General features: G+C 37.5%; 5 protein-coding genes and 1 pseudogene across 5 annotated transcripts; all 6 read right to left on the bottom strand.

The window, feature by feature from the left end:
- Nucleotides 1-34: 34 nt before the first annotated feature.
- LOC113685691 (hydroxycarboxylic acid receptor 2-like) lies at nucleotides 35-1,540 on the bottom strand (annotated as a pseudogene).
- Nucleotides 1,541-3,466: 1,926 nt separating this feature from the next.
- Nucleotides 3,467-5,396, bottom strand: LOC149039537 (trace amine-associated receptor 9-like). Its single transcript, XM_089183437.1, has one exon. It carries the CDS (start codon nucleotides 5,121-5,123, stop codon nucleotides 4,218-4,220), a length of 906 nt encoding a protein of 301 aa, XP_089039563.1. The 5' UTR covers nucleotides 5,124-5,396; the 3' UTR covers nucleotides 3,467-4,217.
- Nucleotides 5,397-6,865: 1,469 nt separating this feature from the next.
- On the bottom strand, nucleotides 6,866-8,353 carry LOC149039536 (trace amine-associated receptor 1-like). Its single transcript, XM_089183436.1, has one exon. The coding sequence runs from the start codon at nucleotides 8,113-8,115 to the stop codon at nucleotides 7,165-7,167; it is 951 nt and encodes a 316-aa protein (XP_089039562.1). The 5' UTR covers nucleotides 8,116-8,353; the 3' UTR covers nucleotides 6,866-7,164.
- A 609-nt stretch (nucleotides 8,354-8,962) lies between these two features.
- Nucleotides 8,963-10,056, bottom strand: LOC149039535 (lysophosphatidic acid receptor 3-like). The gene has a single exon (XM_089183118.1). The coding sequence runs from the start codon at nucleotides 9,916-9,918 to the stop codon at nucleotides 9,058-9,060; it is 861 nt and encodes a 286-aa protein (XP_089039244.1). The 5' UTR covers nucleotides 9,919-10,056; the 3' UTR covers nucleotides 8,963-9,057.
- Nucleotides 10,057-10,949: 893 nt separating this feature from the next.
- LOC149039534 (lysophosphatidic acid receptor 1-like) lies at nucleotides 10,950-12,120 on the bottom strand. The gene has a single exon (XM_089181889.1). The coding sequence runs from the start codon at nucleotides 11,982-11,984 to the stop codon at nucleotides 11,079-11,081; it is 906 nt and encodes a 301-aa protein (XP_089038015.1). The 5' UTR covers nucleotides 11,985-12,120; the 3' UTR covers nucleotides 10,950-11,078.
- A 287-nt stretch (nucleotides 12,121-12,407) lies between these two features.
- LOC113685744 (adenosine receptor A3-like) lies at nucleotides 12,408-14,998 on the bottom strand. Its single transcript, XM_089181888.1, has one exon. The coding sequence runs from the start codon at nucleotides 14,829-14,831 to the stop codon at nucleotides 13,887-13,889; it is 945 nt and encodes a 314-aa protein (XP_089038014.1). The 5' UTR covers nucleotides 14,832-14,998; the 3' UTR covers nucleotides 12,408-13,886.
- Nucleotides 14,999-17,018: the final 2,020 nt, after the last annotated feature.

Below are 17,018 nucleotides of genomic sequence, written 5' to 3'. Positions count from 1 at the left end.
CATCAAGTCAAAAGAAATCTTTATTTTTCTTGCTATTTCGCCTGAACAAACACATCTAAAATAAATTTAACTTATAAAAATTTGCATGCAAGAGACAATCTTTCTGCAATAGAAGAAGGGTAACAGGTATCCAATCAGCTTTCATCCTCTCATACTTCAATCCTATTATGGAAATAATGGGAAATAATAATACTACTCACATATGATTTAATTCTCCTTATCAGCGGATGTTAGTTCCAAAGCTAATGCTCGGTTTTTGTAAAACAACTTTCAGGGTATATTTCCTGTTTACAGCCTTGTCTCAAAATTCTGTAAAGTTACTTCTTTTTTTTGCCTATGACCTATTGCATCTAACTCTTTTGCACGATTTGTATCATGACTTCGTTTCTTCTTGGGCGAGATTTTAGAAAATATTTCCACGATTTTCCTATTAATCAGTGGCATTCGAAATGCGTAGACGATCGGGTCTACAACAGAGTTTAGATATTGAAACATTTTCGCAAGTAGGATAGCTGTAAGTCTACTAATGTGGGTTGTCATCACATCGTCAGTTAAATTAATGCGAATCGATAAGACAATTCCCGGCAGCCAACATATGATTGATAGTCCTGTTACAATACACAAAGTCTTCGTCAATTTTTTGTTCTGCTGGTCTCGTCTCTTGTTGAAACCTTCGGGATTATTCCGACGTGTTTGCCTACAGATAAGAATGTATGCAGCAATGATGATAACCAAAGAAGAAACAGCTATTTAGACTAATGTTAAGAGACAAGCAAACCCAAGCTGGAAATGATTATAGATTGTCTCAAGGTATAAGAAAACACAACCTGCTGCAGTCAGCCATATAAATAAAATAGTGACGATATAACTTCTAGTGTTTAATTTAAGGTAACGGAAAGGCCAGCGAACTACATAGAGACGCTCCAAGGCTACTACTAGTAAACTAAGCAGCGAGGCCATCCCAAAAAAGGCTTCCAAAGTAAGGATAATGATAAACAACCAATCATCCTGAATTACTCTCTTTGTGGTGAGATATTTTATTCCGCTGCCAACGAGAAATGGAATGTCGACTGTAACTAAGAGATCAGCGACAGCCAAATTTACCAGGAGATATGAAGTTCTTTTCAGTTCAGCGCGATGTTTCCAGAACGTAAAGATGGAAAAAAAGGTTTCCCGCGAGGGTGAACACTCCTTCAAGGAAAAAAATTACGGTAAAGATCACTATAGTTGAAATTTCCATATCATAGGCAGAGGGAAGGGCAGTCTCCTTCGCAGTCGTTGTTTGGTCTCGTCATGCAACGTTTTCTCCCTCATTGCAAGCGTATCCTATGGCGAGTATTGTTCCAATGCATTAGTATTTCTAACGAAAAAAAACAACAATCAAAAAGAGGAATAGAAACCTTTGTTAAGGAGTGCATGAATTTCTACCAGGTGATAATAAACGTCCAATTGAGTCTCCTATTATTTTCAAGGAGTGCATGAATTTCTACCAGGTGATAATAAACGTCCAATTGAGTCTCCTATTATTTTCAATTTTCCCTTTCCTCCACCTTTCCTCAGACTGACAAAGAACATGCATACAATGGAGCTAAAATAACAATTTCATATGAGTTTTAGTTATTTTAAAACAATCTAGGGCTGTTTTTGAGCATTTCAAATTATCTTTTGATCAAAGTTGAGAATAGTAATCAAAATGAATCATATTCATATTCTCTTACAACACAGGAAATCTCTTCATTGTTAATGAGTTTTTTAATTTCCAAATTCTATATTGATATATAACAGGTGAATTTGTATTGACTTGTGCAATTGCTTTTCATGACAAAGAAAAGACAGGAACATTGCTGCGAAAAAGAGACACTGAACACCTGCTATTCGCCTCTCGTTTGAGTATAATCGCAAGGCTCTCTAATTAGAACCTTCATAGTGTCGCGATGACAATTTCCCTCGCCTAAACGTGTAATGACCACAAAGTCCCTGTTCTAACCTATAAAAATCATCACCTATGGTGGAGAATACCCATTCAGATAACACGCTTAAGGGACCCCACCCTTCCCCCTATAGGGTGTACATTTTACTTTGTAGAACGTAGTGTAAATGAGGTCATGACAAATGTGCCGATCATTTGGCGTATACGTTTTATTGATGATTTCCGAATTCAAGAACAACTTTAGAATCAATGTAAATATGTTCTTACGGCAAATTACAGGCTCTACTTGAAACGAATGAAGTTGTATTTATCCATTTCCTCTGTGTTCTTGTACTCTAAATAGTCTCCTCAAAGATTCCCTAAATATGGGCATTCTGAAACTATATGTAACTGGATTCACTGCTGAGTTGGCGAGATGTAGAACCCTCCCTGTCAGCATCACTGGTGCCGAGATACAAACAGGACAAAAATCCCCCAGTGTGTACAAAATTAGACCTGGCAGCCAACAGACAAGCGACAATCCTATGACGAGTAACAACGTTTGGGAAAGTTTCTTGTTTCTTTCCAAATAACTCCTGTTTTGATTGCAAGAGTACGGATGCGTGCGTTTCAAGTACTTGCATATAGTCAGGTAGCCTGTACAAACAAGACTTATAAAGAGCAGATAAACTACATTTACAGCCACGGTTGACGGCATTTTATCGGACGCAGAGAAAACTGGTATCAAAAAGATCAATGATGTGCCCATCCCAGCGGTCCAGGCGAAGGTAATGGCGCCAAAATAAACTCTTAGGCTCACTGTTCGGTGGCGAATTGGCCTCAGAACGGAGAAAGCTCGTTCAATTGATATAAGAGCGAGGCAACAACTAGATGAAGAAGAGAAAAATATTGTCAAAGACGTCGTGATGAAGTTTACCAGAGGAATCAGGGTATCTTTGAGAAAAGACACGCCGAAAAGGTTTGGAACCTGTCCAGAAGCGAGTGATATTAATTCCCACACGCCTACCAGAAGATCAGAAACTGCGAGGTTGATTAACAGATACGAGGTTTGTCGCAAAGTAAGCCTCTTCTGCCAAAAAACAAAAATAGCAAATGCATTTCCAATGCAAATGACAAAAGCCTCGACTGAGAGTAGAAAACAAAATAGCATGAAGAGTGTTTGAGGCATTTGTGCTCTGACTGTGGTCGGAATTCGCCGAACTTATGACCGGGTACTACCTTTAAAAAGCTAAATTAACTTATATGAGTGCGACATTGCTATACCTTGATTGAAAATTTAAAATAAATAAACCGTGCCAATAATTGTTTGTTCTCGCAGGGAGGCTACTACTGTTGTCGACCTGTTTTAATAAAACTGGATGCAAATTTATCTTAGACTGAGATAAAATAAGCAAGGCGGATTTTGATTGGTCAAGACTTGAACTTCATTACAGTCATTTTGTATAGTTATGGTTGGGTTTTTTAATGTTTTCAATTAAATATGGCATGCATGAAAAAATAATAACAAGACAATTTCATGACAAGATTAAGATCTTTGTACAAGCTCAACCTTTATTTTCCTTTCACGTCTTCTGTTAAGATATATAGCAAAATTCTCTCTTTATACATTCTCATGACTAGTTAAATTGATTTACAATACCTGCAGAACATTGCAACTTGCCTAATTTTGGCACTTGTTGCTCATTCTAAGGACCAGCAGAAAAGCTTTATGTTTTTTAGAGAGGCTTGGAAATGCCTCCTATAACTCTCATCATATGTCCTTTTGGGCTCCTACATGTTTTTGTCGTCGTTGCTTTTCAACATAACTTTGTAATGAATATAATATAGGCTTATTCCGCCATATGTAACCTTTTTTTCTGTTTTTTTTTTTTAACTGTTATGTTTTCTTTGAATTGCAAGCAATTACTCAGTAACGTCTGCCCTATTTCTCAAGTTCTTGTATAAGTTTCTTTTTGCTGACTGTGCGAGCAAGTTTAAGTTAATCATGACATCTTAAAGATCTTTATGTTATATATTAAACAAAGTTGCATTTCAAAAAAATTACAATTAAGCAGGGGGTTTTAAATATACACATGATAATCTAAACTATTACTTCTCTGCGTCCTATCCACGTTCTCTCAGTTCTAACCTGATTAAGTTTCTATGTATGTACACTTCTGCTTACTACTTTCTAAAACCTTGCTTTGGAATCATACATGATCTTTCATTTGCAGATCCTCCCGCTCGTAGAAAACAGAGAGCATCAGTCGAACGTCTTTTTTATACAAATTCATCTCAGACCTGCTTGCTAAAGATGGCCATTAAAACATTCCAACTGACCAGACTGAACTGTATTCTCGCTCGAGATACATCTAAAGCATCTAATTTTGTTCAGGAATTTTTTCATCTCTTCTCTAAACATAGGCATACGATAACTGTAGACAACTGGGTTAACTATAGAATTCGACAGATGTAATACCCTTGTACTGGAGACAATTTGTAGTCTAACTATTGCTTCAGAACAAGGGTTGCAGTTTACTTGAACGCCGGTAACCACGATGGCGGGGACCCAAAGTAGGAGAGACAAAGTTGTAACTATGATCAATGTACGGGATAGTTTCATATTTTGTTCCTCTGTGTGACGATTGTGAGCATCGAGTGACAGCACAGTTTTGTTCATTCGGGTGCGAATCGCCGCGTACGATGCAACAAAAATGGCTAACGAACAAAGCAGTGCTAATTCGGTGGGGATGTTAGCTTCTTTACCAATTACATCTAATGAGACCAGTGTGTAGAGTACTCCAATAGTTATTCCAGCAATCCAACCTAATGCAATGTTCACGATGTAGAATTTTGTACTTATGGTTCGATGACGATATGGCCAGAGTACTGCATACACGCGCTCTAAAGATATTCCCACCAAGCAGAATAACGACGAACACGAAAATGAAATCTGAAATGCGGAGAGTGGCTCGTCGTAAATGATCGCCTTCACAGTTATTTTCCGAAATGAGAGGAAAATTATTTCTAACAATGCTGCAGCGCCTATGAGAAAATCCGTCACAGCCAGATTTATCAAAAGAAAAGCAGTTCTTTTTGAGCAGAGTTTTCGTTGAACAAATACATAAATGGTAAAAGAGTTACTAGCTAATATCACTAATGCCTGGATGATATTGATGACGGAAAAAAATAAGGCAGTTGTCGAGGCTGACATGGCTTCCAAAACCGGATCAATTTCAGAATAGAATCTTTGACACAACTCAGCCTTGACTGTTAACTAACAACGAACCTCCAGCCGATCGTAAAGGAAACTTTGAGGTTATACGAAGCACAGAGCCCCCAATTTCAATTTTATATGTTGGGACACCGCATTGCGTCATGGATAAATAACACATGCGCTGGAAGAGGAGCTATACATATTACAAGCTATATGTTCGCCTAAAATGGTATTATTTTTAAGAAAGATGAGCAGTTTGACCACTTTTAAAACTGATTTTGTATTCCAGGAAAGCACGAGAGTAGACCAAAAGTACAAAACTATTTTACTTTTCAATTTTAATCGGATGATACGGAAAGAGAAGTAACCAAAATATATCATTCCAGCTGAAATTACCGATAAACTTTAACTATTTGTGACTTCGGCTCTAAAATGAAGATTTATTTACTTCGAAAAAGCCTGCAGGTCTCTAAGAAATAGAAAATTTTAACAGAAGCCAGATCTAAAAGCGGGCGTGGAGAATGGCACTGGACAGACCAGAGTCAGGATTAAAAAAACTGGATGGCACACCCTTGCCAAGAATTCTGAGTAAAAAGATTTCCCCACTAATTTACAGGAATCGTTGAAAAATCTCTATTAGGTTTCCTTGCTTACTTTTATGGTTTAATTAACATTTTCTGTGCGCCTACTCTAACAATTGTTACAAACACCTCGATCCGCGAGTAAGATTCTCAATATGATTCTGGGCAGGCCACTGTTTGAGCTTGGGTTCTCTGTGCAAACTTATACACATAGATAAACAATAGAAACCAAGAAAGCTCAACATAAATATGAAATTATAATTCGCCCTGTTGTGACTGATTGTAAACAATCAACGGTTCTTCGCCGCTATTTCATTAAGAATGCTTTTCTATCGAAAAAAGCAAACAAAAGCATGTTATTTGTTTTGTAATTGGTTTTTAGTTTTTCTGGCGTAAAATCTTCTAATCCGCAGAGAAGCGTGCTCTTTAAAATTTAGTTTTCTTTAGAACATGAAGAAGGTCTCTGTCTGATTCGCCTTCGGCCTGGTGCATGTAAACTGATTAACTGAAGTGAGTAATGAAGGAAAGTAAATCACACAAAAGGTGCATGTCACTATTGTGGCAGAGGAAATTTCCATTAATGAAAAATTTTCCTGGTTCTCTACTGTCAAACGAATGATCAAGTAAATTCTGTGCTGTGCGTCTTTTCAAGCTTGGCTTGATTTTGACAAAAACAGCAATCGCTCCTTTCAGTCATGGACAATATTTATAAACTTGGAATTATCGATCTTCCAAACAAGTCGAGCGGGCCAGATTTGCAGGTTCTTAAATAAATAGGTTCTTCTTTACGAAAATGAAACCTACCCGAAAATGATCCCCAATACTCACAGGTGATTTAATCACATTTAATGATTGTGATTACATTCAAATCAACCTGGTCGAAAAACGAAATTGCAATGTTTTGAAATCGAATCAGGCAAACCGAGGAACAAATAACGTGTTCGGCCGTTCATTTTTTTTAACACAAACAGCTTCCAAAAAGGTATTTATGGAAAAGTTGTAACATTGTAAATTGTAAATTTAAAAACTAAAACCGTGAAATTACACGCCACGGGAAAAAACATTTGGTGCAAAAACAAGCATTGCTACATTTATCACGAACTTAATTACAAAAGAAATCTCATGAGAGAAATCAATTGATAAACATGCTTTTATCCATCAGGTCAAAAGAAATCTTTATTTTTCTTGCTATTTCGCCTGAACAAACACATCTAAAATAAATTTAATTTATAAAAATGTGCATGCAAGAGACAATTTTTCCGCAATAGAAGAAGGTATCAACTGCTCAGTAACAGGTATAAAATCAGCTTTCATCCTCTCATACTTCAATCCTATTATGGAAATAACGGGAAATAATAATATTCCTCACATATCATTTAATTCTCCTTATCAGCGGATGTCAGTTCCAAAACTAATGCTCGGTTTTTGCAAAGCATTTTACAGGGTATAATCCCTGTTTACAGTCTTGTCTCAAAATTCCTAAAAGTTACTTCTTTTTTTTGCCCATGAGCTGTTGCATCTAACTCTTTTGCACGACTTGTATCATGACTTCGTTTCTTCTTAGGCGAGATTTTAGAAAATATTTCCACGATTTTCCTCTTAATCAGTGGCATTCGAAATGCGTAGACGATCGGGTCTACAACAGAATTTAAATATTGAAACATTTTCGCAAGTAGGATAGCTGTAAGTCTACTAATGTGGGTTGTCATCACATCGTCAGTTAAATAAGTGCAAATCGATAAAACAATTCCCGGCAGCCAACATATGATTGATAGTCCTGTTACAATACACAAAGTCTTCGTCAATTTTTTGTTCTGCTGGTCTCGTCTCTTGTTGAAACCTTCGGGATTATTCCGACGTGTTTGCCTACAGATGAACATGTATACCGCAATGATGACAACCAACGCAGAAACAGCTATTAGGACTAATGTTAAGGGACAAGCAACCCCTAGCTGGAAATAGTTATAGATTGTCTCGAGGTATAAAAAAACACAACCTGCCGCAGTTAGCCATATAAATAAAATAGTGACGATATAACTTCTAGCGTTTAATATACGGTGACGGAAAGGCCAGCGAACTGCATAGAGACGCTCCAAGGCTACTACTAGTAAACTAAGCAGTGAGGCCATCCCAAAAAAGGCGTCCAAAGTAAAGATAATGATAAACAACCAATCATCCTGAATTACTCTCTTTGTGGTGAGATATTTTATTCCGCTACCAACGAGAAATGAAATGTCGACTGTAACTAAGAGATCAGCGACAGCCAAATTTACCAGGAGATATGAAGTTCTTTTCAGTTCAGCGCGATGTTTCCAGAACGTAAAGATGGAAAAAATGTTTCCCGCAAGGGTGAACATTCCTTCAAGGAAAAAAATTACGGTAAAGATCACTATAGTAGAAATTTCCATATCATAGGCAGAGAGAAGGGCAGTCTCCTTTGCAGTCGTTGTTTGGTCTCGTTATGCAACGTTTTCTCCCTCATTGCAAGCGAATCCTATGGCGAGTATTGTTCCAATGCATTAGTATTTCTAACGAAAAAAAAACAACAATCAAAAAGAGGAATAGAAATCTTTGTTAAGGAGTGCATGAATTTCTATCAGGTGATAATAAACGTCCATTTGAGTCTCCTATTATTTTCAATTTTCCCTTTCCTCCACCTTTCCTCAGACTAACAAAGAACATGCATACAATGGAGCTAAAATAACAATTTCGTATGAGTTTGAATTATGTTTAAACAACCTAGGGCTGTTTTTGAGCATTTCAAATGATCTTTTTTTTTTATTAAAGTTGAGAATAGTGATCAAAATGAATCATATTCATATTCTCTTACAACACAGGAAATCTCTTCATTGTTAATGAGTTTTTTAATTTCCAAATTTTATATTGATATATAACGGGTGAATTTGTATTGACTTGTGCAATTGCTTTTCATGACAAAGAAAAGACAGGAACATTACTGCGAAAAAGAGACACTGAACACCTGCTATTCGCCTCTCGTTTGAGTAATAATCGCAAGGCTCTCTAATTAGAACCTTCATAGTGTCGCGATGACAATTTTCCTCGCCTAAACGTGTAATGACCACAAAGTCCCTGTTCTAACCTATAAAAATCATCACCTATGGTGGAGAATACCCATTCAGATAACACGCTTAAGGGACCCCACCCTTCCCCCTATAGGGTGTACATTTTACTTTGTAGAACGTAGTGTAAATGAGGTCATGACAAATGTGCCGATCATTTGGCGTATACGTTTTATTGATGATTTCCGAATTCAAGAACAACTTTAGAATCAATGTAAATATGTTCTTACGGCAAATTACAGGCTCTACTTGAAACGAATGAAGTTGTATTTATCCATTTCCTCTGTGTTCTTGTACTCTAAATAGTCTCCTCAAAGATTCCCTAAATATGGGCATTCTGAAACTATATGTAACTGGATTCACTGCTGAGTTGGCGAGATGTAGAACCCTCCCTGTCAGCATCACTGGTGCCGAGATACAAACAGGACAAAAATCCCCCAGTGTGTACAAAATTAGACCTGGCAGCCAACAGACAAGCGACAATCCTATGACGAGTAACAACGTTTGGGAAAGTTTCTTGTTTCTTTCCAAATAACTCCTGTTTTGATTGCAAGAGTACGGATGCGTGCGTTTCAAGTACTTGCATATAGTCAGGTAGCCTGTACAAACAAGACCTATAGAGAGCAGATAAACTACATCTACAGCCACGGTTGACGGCATTTTATCGGACGCAGAGAAAACTGGTATCAAAAAGATCAATGATGTGCCCATCCCAGCGGTCCAGGCGAAGGTAATGGCGCTAAAATAAACTCTTAGGCTCACTGTTCGGTGGGGAATTGGCCTCAGAACGGAGAAAGCTCGTTCAATTGATATAAGAGCGAGGCAACAACTAGATGAAGAAGAGAAAAATATTGTCAAAGACGTCGTGATGAAGTTTACCAGAGGAATCAGGGCATCTTTGAGAAAAGACACGCCGAAAAGGTTTGGAACCTGTCCAGAAGCGAGTGATATTAATTCCCATACGCCTACCAGAAGATCAGAAACTGCGAGGTTAATTAACAGATACGAGGTTTGTCGCAAAGTAAGCCTCTTCTGCCAAAAAACAAAAATAGCAAATGCATTTCCAATGCAAATGACAAAAGCCTCGACTGAGAGTAGAAAACAAAATAGTATAAAAAGTGTTTGAGGCATTTGGGCTCTGACTGTGGTCGGAATTCGCCGAACTTATGACCGGGTACTACCTTTAAAAAGCTAAATTAATTTATTTGAGTGCGACATTGCTATACCTTGATTAAAAATTTAAAATAAATGAATCGTGCTAATAATTGTTCGTTCTCGCAGAGAGGCTACTACTGTTGTCGACCTGTTTTAATAAAACTGGATGCAAATTTATCTTAGACTGAGATAAAATAAGCAAGGCGGATTTTGATTGGTCAAGACTTGAACTTCATTACAGTCATTTTGTATAGTTATGGTTGGGTTTTTTAATGTTTTCAATTAAATATGGCATGCATGAGAAAATAATAACAAGACAGTTTAATGAAAAGAAAACTAAATTGATAAAGAGATGTAGAAAATGAAAGACACGCTAAGATCTTTGTACAAGCTCTCCCTTTATTTTCCTTTCACGTCCTCTGTTAAGATATATAGCAAAATTCTCTCTTTATACATTCTCATGACTAGTTAAATTGATTTACAATACCTGCAGAACATTGCAACTTGCCTAATTTTGGCACTTGTTGCTCATTCTGAAGTGCAGCAGGAAAGCTTTATGCTTTTTAGAGAGGCTTGTAGATGCCTCCTATAACTTTCATCATAGGACCTTTTGGGTTCCTACGTGTTTTTGTCGTCGTTGTTTTTCAACATAACTTTGTAATAAATATAATATAGGCCTATTCCGCCATATGTAACCTTTTTTTCTTTTTTTTTTTAACTGTTATGTTATTGTTTTTTTCTTTGAATTGCAAGCAATTACTCAGTAACGTCTGCCTTATTTCTCAAGTTCTTGTATTAGTTACTTTTTGCTGACTGTGCGAGCAAGTTTAAGTTGATCATGACATCTTAAAGATCTTTATATATTAGACAAAGTTGCATTTCAAAAAAATTACAATTAAGCAGGGGGTTTTAAATATACACATGATAATCTAAACTATTACTTCTCTGCGTCCTATCCACGTTCTCTCAGTTCTAACCTGATGAAGTTTCTATGTATGTACACTTCTGCTTACTACTTTCTATAACCTTGCTTTGGAATCATACATGATCTTTCATTTGCCAACCTTTCCGCTCGTAGAAAACAGAGAGCATCAGTCGAACGTCTTTTTTATACAAATTCGTCTCAGACCTGCTTACTAAAGATGCTTATTAAAACGTTCCAACTGACCAGACTGAACTGTATTCTCGCTCGTGATACATCTAAAGCATCTAATTTTGTTCAGGAATTTTTTCATCTCTTCTCTAAACATAGGCATACGATAACTGTAGACAACTGGGTTAACTATAGAATTCGACAGATGTAATACTCTTGTAATGGGGACAATTTTTACTCTAGCGATTACATCAGAACAAGGGTTGCAGATTACTTGAACGCCGTAAACCACGATGGCGGGGACCCAAAGTAGGAGAGACAAAGTTGTAACCATGATCAATGTACGGGATAGTTTCATATTTTGTTCCTCTGTGTGACGATTGTGAGCATCGAGTGACAGCCCAGTTTTGTTTATTCGGGTGCGAATCGCCGCGTACGATGCAACAAAAATGGCTAACGAACTCAACAGAGCTAATTCGGTGGCGATGTTAGCTTCTTTACCAATTACATCTAATGAGACCAGTGTGTAGATTACACCAATAGTTATTCCAGCCATCCAAGCCAAAGCAATGTTCACGATGTAGAATTTTGTACTCATGGTTCGATGACGATATGGCCAGAGGACTGCATAAACACGCTCTAAAGATATTCCCACTAGGCAGAATAACGACGAACACGAAAATGAAATCTGAAATGCGGAGAGTGGCTCGTCGTAAATGATCGCCTTCACAGTTATTTTCCGAAATGAGAGGGAAATTATTTCTAACAATGCTGCAGCGCCTATGAGAAAATCCGTCACAGCCAGGTTTATCAAAAGAAAAGCAGTTCTTTTTGAGCAGAGTTTTCGTTGAACAAATACATAAATGGTAAAAGAGTTACTAGCTAATATCACTAATGCCTGGATGATATTGATGACGGAAAAAAATAAGGCAGTTGTCGAGGCTGACATGGCTTCCAAAACCGGATCAATTTCAGAATAGAATCTTTGACACAACTCAGCCTTGACTGTTAACTAACAACGAACCTCCAGCCGATCGTAAAGGAAACTTTGAGGTTATACGAAGCACAGAGCCCCCAATTTCAATTTTATATGTTGGGACACCGCATTGCGTCATGGATAAATAACACATGCGCTGGAAGAGGAGCTATACATATTACAAGCTATATGTTCGCCTAAAATGGTATTATTTTTAAGAAAGATGAGCAGTTTGACCACTTTTAAAACTGATTTTGTATTCCAGGAAAGCACGAGAGTAGACCAAAAGTACAAAACTATTTTACTTTTCAATTTTAATCGGATGATACGGAAAGAGAAGTAACCAAAATATATCATTCCAGCTGAAATTACCGATAAACTTTAACTATTTGTGACTTCGGCTCTAAAATGAAGATTTATTTACTTCGAAAAAGCCTGCAGGTCTCTAAGAAATACACAGTTTTAACAGAAGCCAGATCTAAAAGCGGGCGTGGAGAATGGCACTGGACAGACCAGAGTCAGGATTAAAAAAACTGGATGGCACACCCTTGCCAAGAATTCTAAGTAAAAAGATTTCCCCATTAGTTTACAGGAATTGTTGAAAAATCTCTGTTAGGTTTCCTTGCTTACTTTTATGGTTTAATTAACATTTTCTGTGCGCCTACTCTAACGATTGTTACAAACATCTCGATCCGCGAGTAAGATTCTCAATATGATTCTGGGCAGGGCACAGTTTGAGCTTGGGTTCTGAACCCACAGAGAGTCTCTGTGCTGACTTACACACACAGATAAACTATAGAAACCAAGGAAGCTCAACATAAATATGAAATTATAATTTGCCTTATTGTGACTGATTGTAAATAATCAACGGTTCTTCGCCGCTATTTCATTAAGAATGCTCTTCAATCGAAAAAGCAAACAAAAGCATGTTATGAAATATTGATCCGAAAACAAGGTAGGTGATATAACTTTTCAAAAGACTCTTTTTCATAATTGTTTTTGTAATTGGTTTTTAGTTTTTCCGGCCTAAAATCTACTAATCCGCTGAGAAGCGTACTCTTTAAAATTTAGTTTTCTTTAGAGCATGCAGAAGGTCTCTGTTTGATTCGCCTTCAGCACAGTGCATGTAAACTGATTGACTGAATGAAACAACGCCATTTTCTAAAACAATTTAGCATAAAGTGAAATCTTTTCAGGACTTGATCACGAAAATTTCAGAATAAAACCCCTGTCGGCTTTTTATCAACCATTCGATCTGTTTTTATTTGCATGATTTCTCCGCTCTGTTGGATAATCAAGCAACAAGAGTGAAACAATCGAGTGAGTAATGAAAAAGGTTCATAGGTTTCAAAGTAAAAAAAAAGGGGAAGGCATGAAAGACTTCTCCTTGTAATATTTTAGGCAAAATGTTTTCCTCTTTAATTAATACGTTTTTTAAGATTTGATGATTTAGAAGCGAGTAAATCGACAAAGAGGAAATTATTTGAACTTATCTGGAAGCAGATCACATTAAAAGCAGATCAATTACTTATCTATTAAATTGCACGCCCAGGAAATGAAAGTACAAATTTCCTAATGAGTTGTTTCCTTCTGCGAAAACGTCCCTCAGGCTCCGCTGAATACATAGAGAATGGATTTCACCGATAATTACTACGTCTATGTACTTCACTTTTAGATTTGAGGTGTTGGTCAGCCTAGAGCCTGGTTTCATTTTCCCAAGTACGGCTGTCATATTTGTTGAACGTTTCTGGCAAAAAATAAACTTGGGTAACATTGAATTACATTGACATCGATTAGCTCAGTGCATTTGCTGTATAAGTAATTTACGAATGTTGAAAATTTCCTTACTTGAGCATAGAGAGGGTGGTACAGTCCTTAACTATAGGGAATTTCATTGAAATCCAGCATTGCTACTGGTTTGGACAGATCGTTTGGGCTTTTCACACCAGCCTTTGAACTTCTCCTGTTATTCCGTGTCCTTCTCGGTTTTAACTTACTGAGTGGCTCTTTAAAGATAGGCATCCTAAAGCTATAAATAACTGGATTTACGAACGAGCTCGCTATATTAAAAAGTGTTGTAGCATAGAGAGCACCCATAGATATACGACATTTACATACGGCGTTCACAAAATATAGAATGCTCCCCGGCAGCCAACAAACACAAGAGGCAGCTGTTACGATGCACAAAGTCTTCGATAGTTTTATGTTTTGTTCGACGTTATTTCGACTACTTCGATTGATAGCCGGGACATCTCTGGAATAAAGTTTATTCCGAATGCTCCAATAGCTGCCGCAGATTATGGCCAGAGCGGAAAATATCATAGAGCAAATAATGTACTGTGAGATTTCATGACTCCACATTTTGGCTGAATCTAATAAAAGTACTGCACCCACGAATCCGCCGATAACCCAAACGGTGACAATACACCAAATGTATGATTTGTTCGAGGCGAGCCGATGGCGAAGAGGACAAACCACAGCATACGCACGTTCCAATGAGATAAGAACAAGAAAAAACAAGGACGAACACGAAAACATAGTAGGAATTATTGCAGAAAAATCATCTTGGTTTGATACGAGGACTTCGTCTGTTTTATTTCCTTGAAAGTGCCTATGGATTGCCCCTGTTCCAATGGCGATTGGTTCAGTAGCGCCAACAAGGAGGTCAGCAATGGCCAGGTTTATTAGAAGAAACGAGGTTCGCTTCAGAAGAGCACGATGAATCCAGAACACATAAATTGTAAAAATGTTCCCGATTAGAATAAAAACGCTTTCAACAGAAATTATGCTGCAAATAATGACTACTGCAACGTTTGTCATTGTACGACACGCAGTTAAATTTTGTCTTCAAGATTTTTCTATAACGCTGCAGTGAACAGTTTTGATGCGTGCTTTTTAGAAGAGACGAACGTAACAGCAATACAATGATAATAATTCAAAATCACATGGTGTGATATCTGATTTTCTCTTTACAGTCTTTTAACGCAGTTATTTGCATAACCACTACAAGATCACTTTTTCAGCCAAATCCTTTGATTTCATTGGCTTCTCGACTTGCTAAATATACAAATGACTGAAGGGGGTAAGTTTCTAAAGAAACTGTGGTGCTGCGTCAGGGGAAGAGTATAACAGGTAATTTGGTATTATCAGCTGAGTTGATAACGTAAATAAGCCACCGTAAAACGTTTCAAAGCCGACGTTTCGAGCGTTAGCCCCTCGTCAGAGCCAAATATACATTTATCCTAATAAATGTAGCTCGTGAGTACTGCATACATCAATCAAATCTAAAATTGTTTTAAATTACTTGTCAAGGATAACACTACAAAAAGCATTTGCGCTTGATCGCCAACATCGTAGGAACATCATAAGCCGTTTCCTCAAACATCATATCTCCACATTTGCTGCTTTTCCAGCGAAAATTTATTGATTTGCGTATAAAAATTTGGAATCACACTTTTTTATGCAGCTCGTCAGATTATAAAGAAGGTTCACAGATTTAGCTAAAAGGGCAGCTGAGTGGTATAAATTCATTATAGAACCGAGAGAACTAAAATATCGAAAGTTTTCTTGGCTAAGATGAATGCACGTTTTTTTCATTTCCACTTCGCTATATAAGTCAGATTGCATAATAATTTATCCGAATGAGAAGTGGAAGGAAATTCTTAAGTGGGACTCCACATTTAGAATCAGGAGCCACCGTTTATACTTGAGGGAGTCCCCACAAGACCAAACCATCATTCATAGGTACAGTTAGCAGTTTAACGTTCCGTCGACCATGTTTATAATAGATCAGTTCCCAGGCCCTCTCATATAGGTGTCTCGATGACTTAGCCCACATAGCTGGTAAATTCGTGTGCTTAAACTCAATTGCGCAAGCGTGCCGCTTTGTATTCCCATTATGCAAGTTGACGACGTTTGTAGATGCACTGAAGCGCGGTAGGAATTTCTGTCAACGTAGCATGTAAATAACCACGTTAAAAATGTTATGAAACTATTGGTCCATGAGTCAGTTGTGTTTTAATTTAGATACGAATTACTTGAGAAGTTTGAAGAGCAATCGAGAATTATTTAACCCCCTAAGCATCTTTCTCTCACTCCGAACTTTCTGCGTGCCTCGTGTCACAGTGAACGCGCAATGAAGCATGACCCACTTTTAAATTACGAACCAAGACGAGGGGAACCTTTATAAAGAGCCTATTTATACGGTCTCTGGTGCCTTAGGAGACAACCCCCCAAGCCGAGTTACCCTGGCCGAGCTAACTTTTTACTCATTTGTTTAAGAATTCAACCAATCGCGTAAATGAAATTACACGAAAATGGAAAACCTGTCTCAGGGAGCAAGACAACTCGGGAGAGAGAGGTATCTCGCCTTAGCAGATAGGGTAATCCTATCACGGGGGACAACTTTTTTTCACATGAACAGTTTAGCTCGTCTGCACGAGTCGACACGGCTTAAATTTTGTCCAATATGTTTCCTGCATAGGTTTTACGTTTTGGACTATGGAAGGGGCAGCTGCTGCAACTCGTAACTCCATGTAAACGCTCCATACAGGTGTTTCGCGCAGGAGGGTTGTCTGAACAAGTATCCTTGACTATATAAATAGGGTCTTATGATGTAAGAATCAGTCAAATTCGTCATCTTACGGTTAGTTACGAATTTAAGTAACGTGAAATAATGTAACGAGTCTCTCAATTAATTTTGGCTTTCTTGAGGTATTTACAAAAAGATAAATTAATAAACATCAGAAAGTAATTTAAAACCACCCGTTAGGAAAACCGAATATTTTCGCCTCCATTTCACACGACATCATTACATGTACACCTTACCTATGAAGGAACAGTCGGGTCATTGATGAAAACTGATGAAATTGGGTTGGACTATTTTGGAAGAATTTTGGAAAAGCTCCTCCCTCATGGCACGATCTTGACAGAAATACCGTATTCAGATCATTTACATATCAACTCATTAACCAGTATGAATTTTAACACCTAACAATTCTTCGGTAA

Source organism: Pocillopora damicornis, chromosome 9 (genome assembly GCF_964200805.1).
Source record: "Pocillopora damicornis chromosome 9, jaPocDami1.2, whole genome shotgun sequence".
Taxonomy (NCBI): domain Eukaryota; kingdom Metazoa; phylum Cnidaria; class Anthozoa; order Scleractinia; family Pocilloporidae; genus Pocillopora; species Pocillopora damicornis.
Note: the sequence above shows the minus strand (reverse complement) of the source record. Positions and strands in the feature narration are given on the sequence as shown.

Excerpts from the sequence above, each read along its gene's own strand:
- LOC149039534 (XM_089181889.1), bottom strand. The coding sequence starts at position 11,984 with ATGTCAGCCTCGACAACTGCCTTATTTTTTTCCGTCATCAATATCATC.
- LOC113685744 (XM_089181888.1), bottom strand. The coding sequence starts at position 14,831 with ATGACAAACGTTGCAGTAGTCATTATTTGCAGCATAATTTCTGTTGAA.
- LOC149039537 (XM_089183437.1), bottom strand. The coding sequence starts at position 5,123 with ATGTCAGCCTCGACAACTGCCTTATTTTTTTCCGTCATCAATATCATC.
- LOC149039536 (XM_089183436.1), bottom strand. The coding sequence starts at position 8,115 with ATGGAAATTTCTACTATAGTGATCTTTACCGTAATTTTTTTCCTTGAA.
- LOC149039535 (XM_089183118.1), bottom strand. The coding sequence starts at position 9,918 with ATGCCTCAAACACTTTTTATACTATTTTGTTTTCTACTCTCAGTCGAG.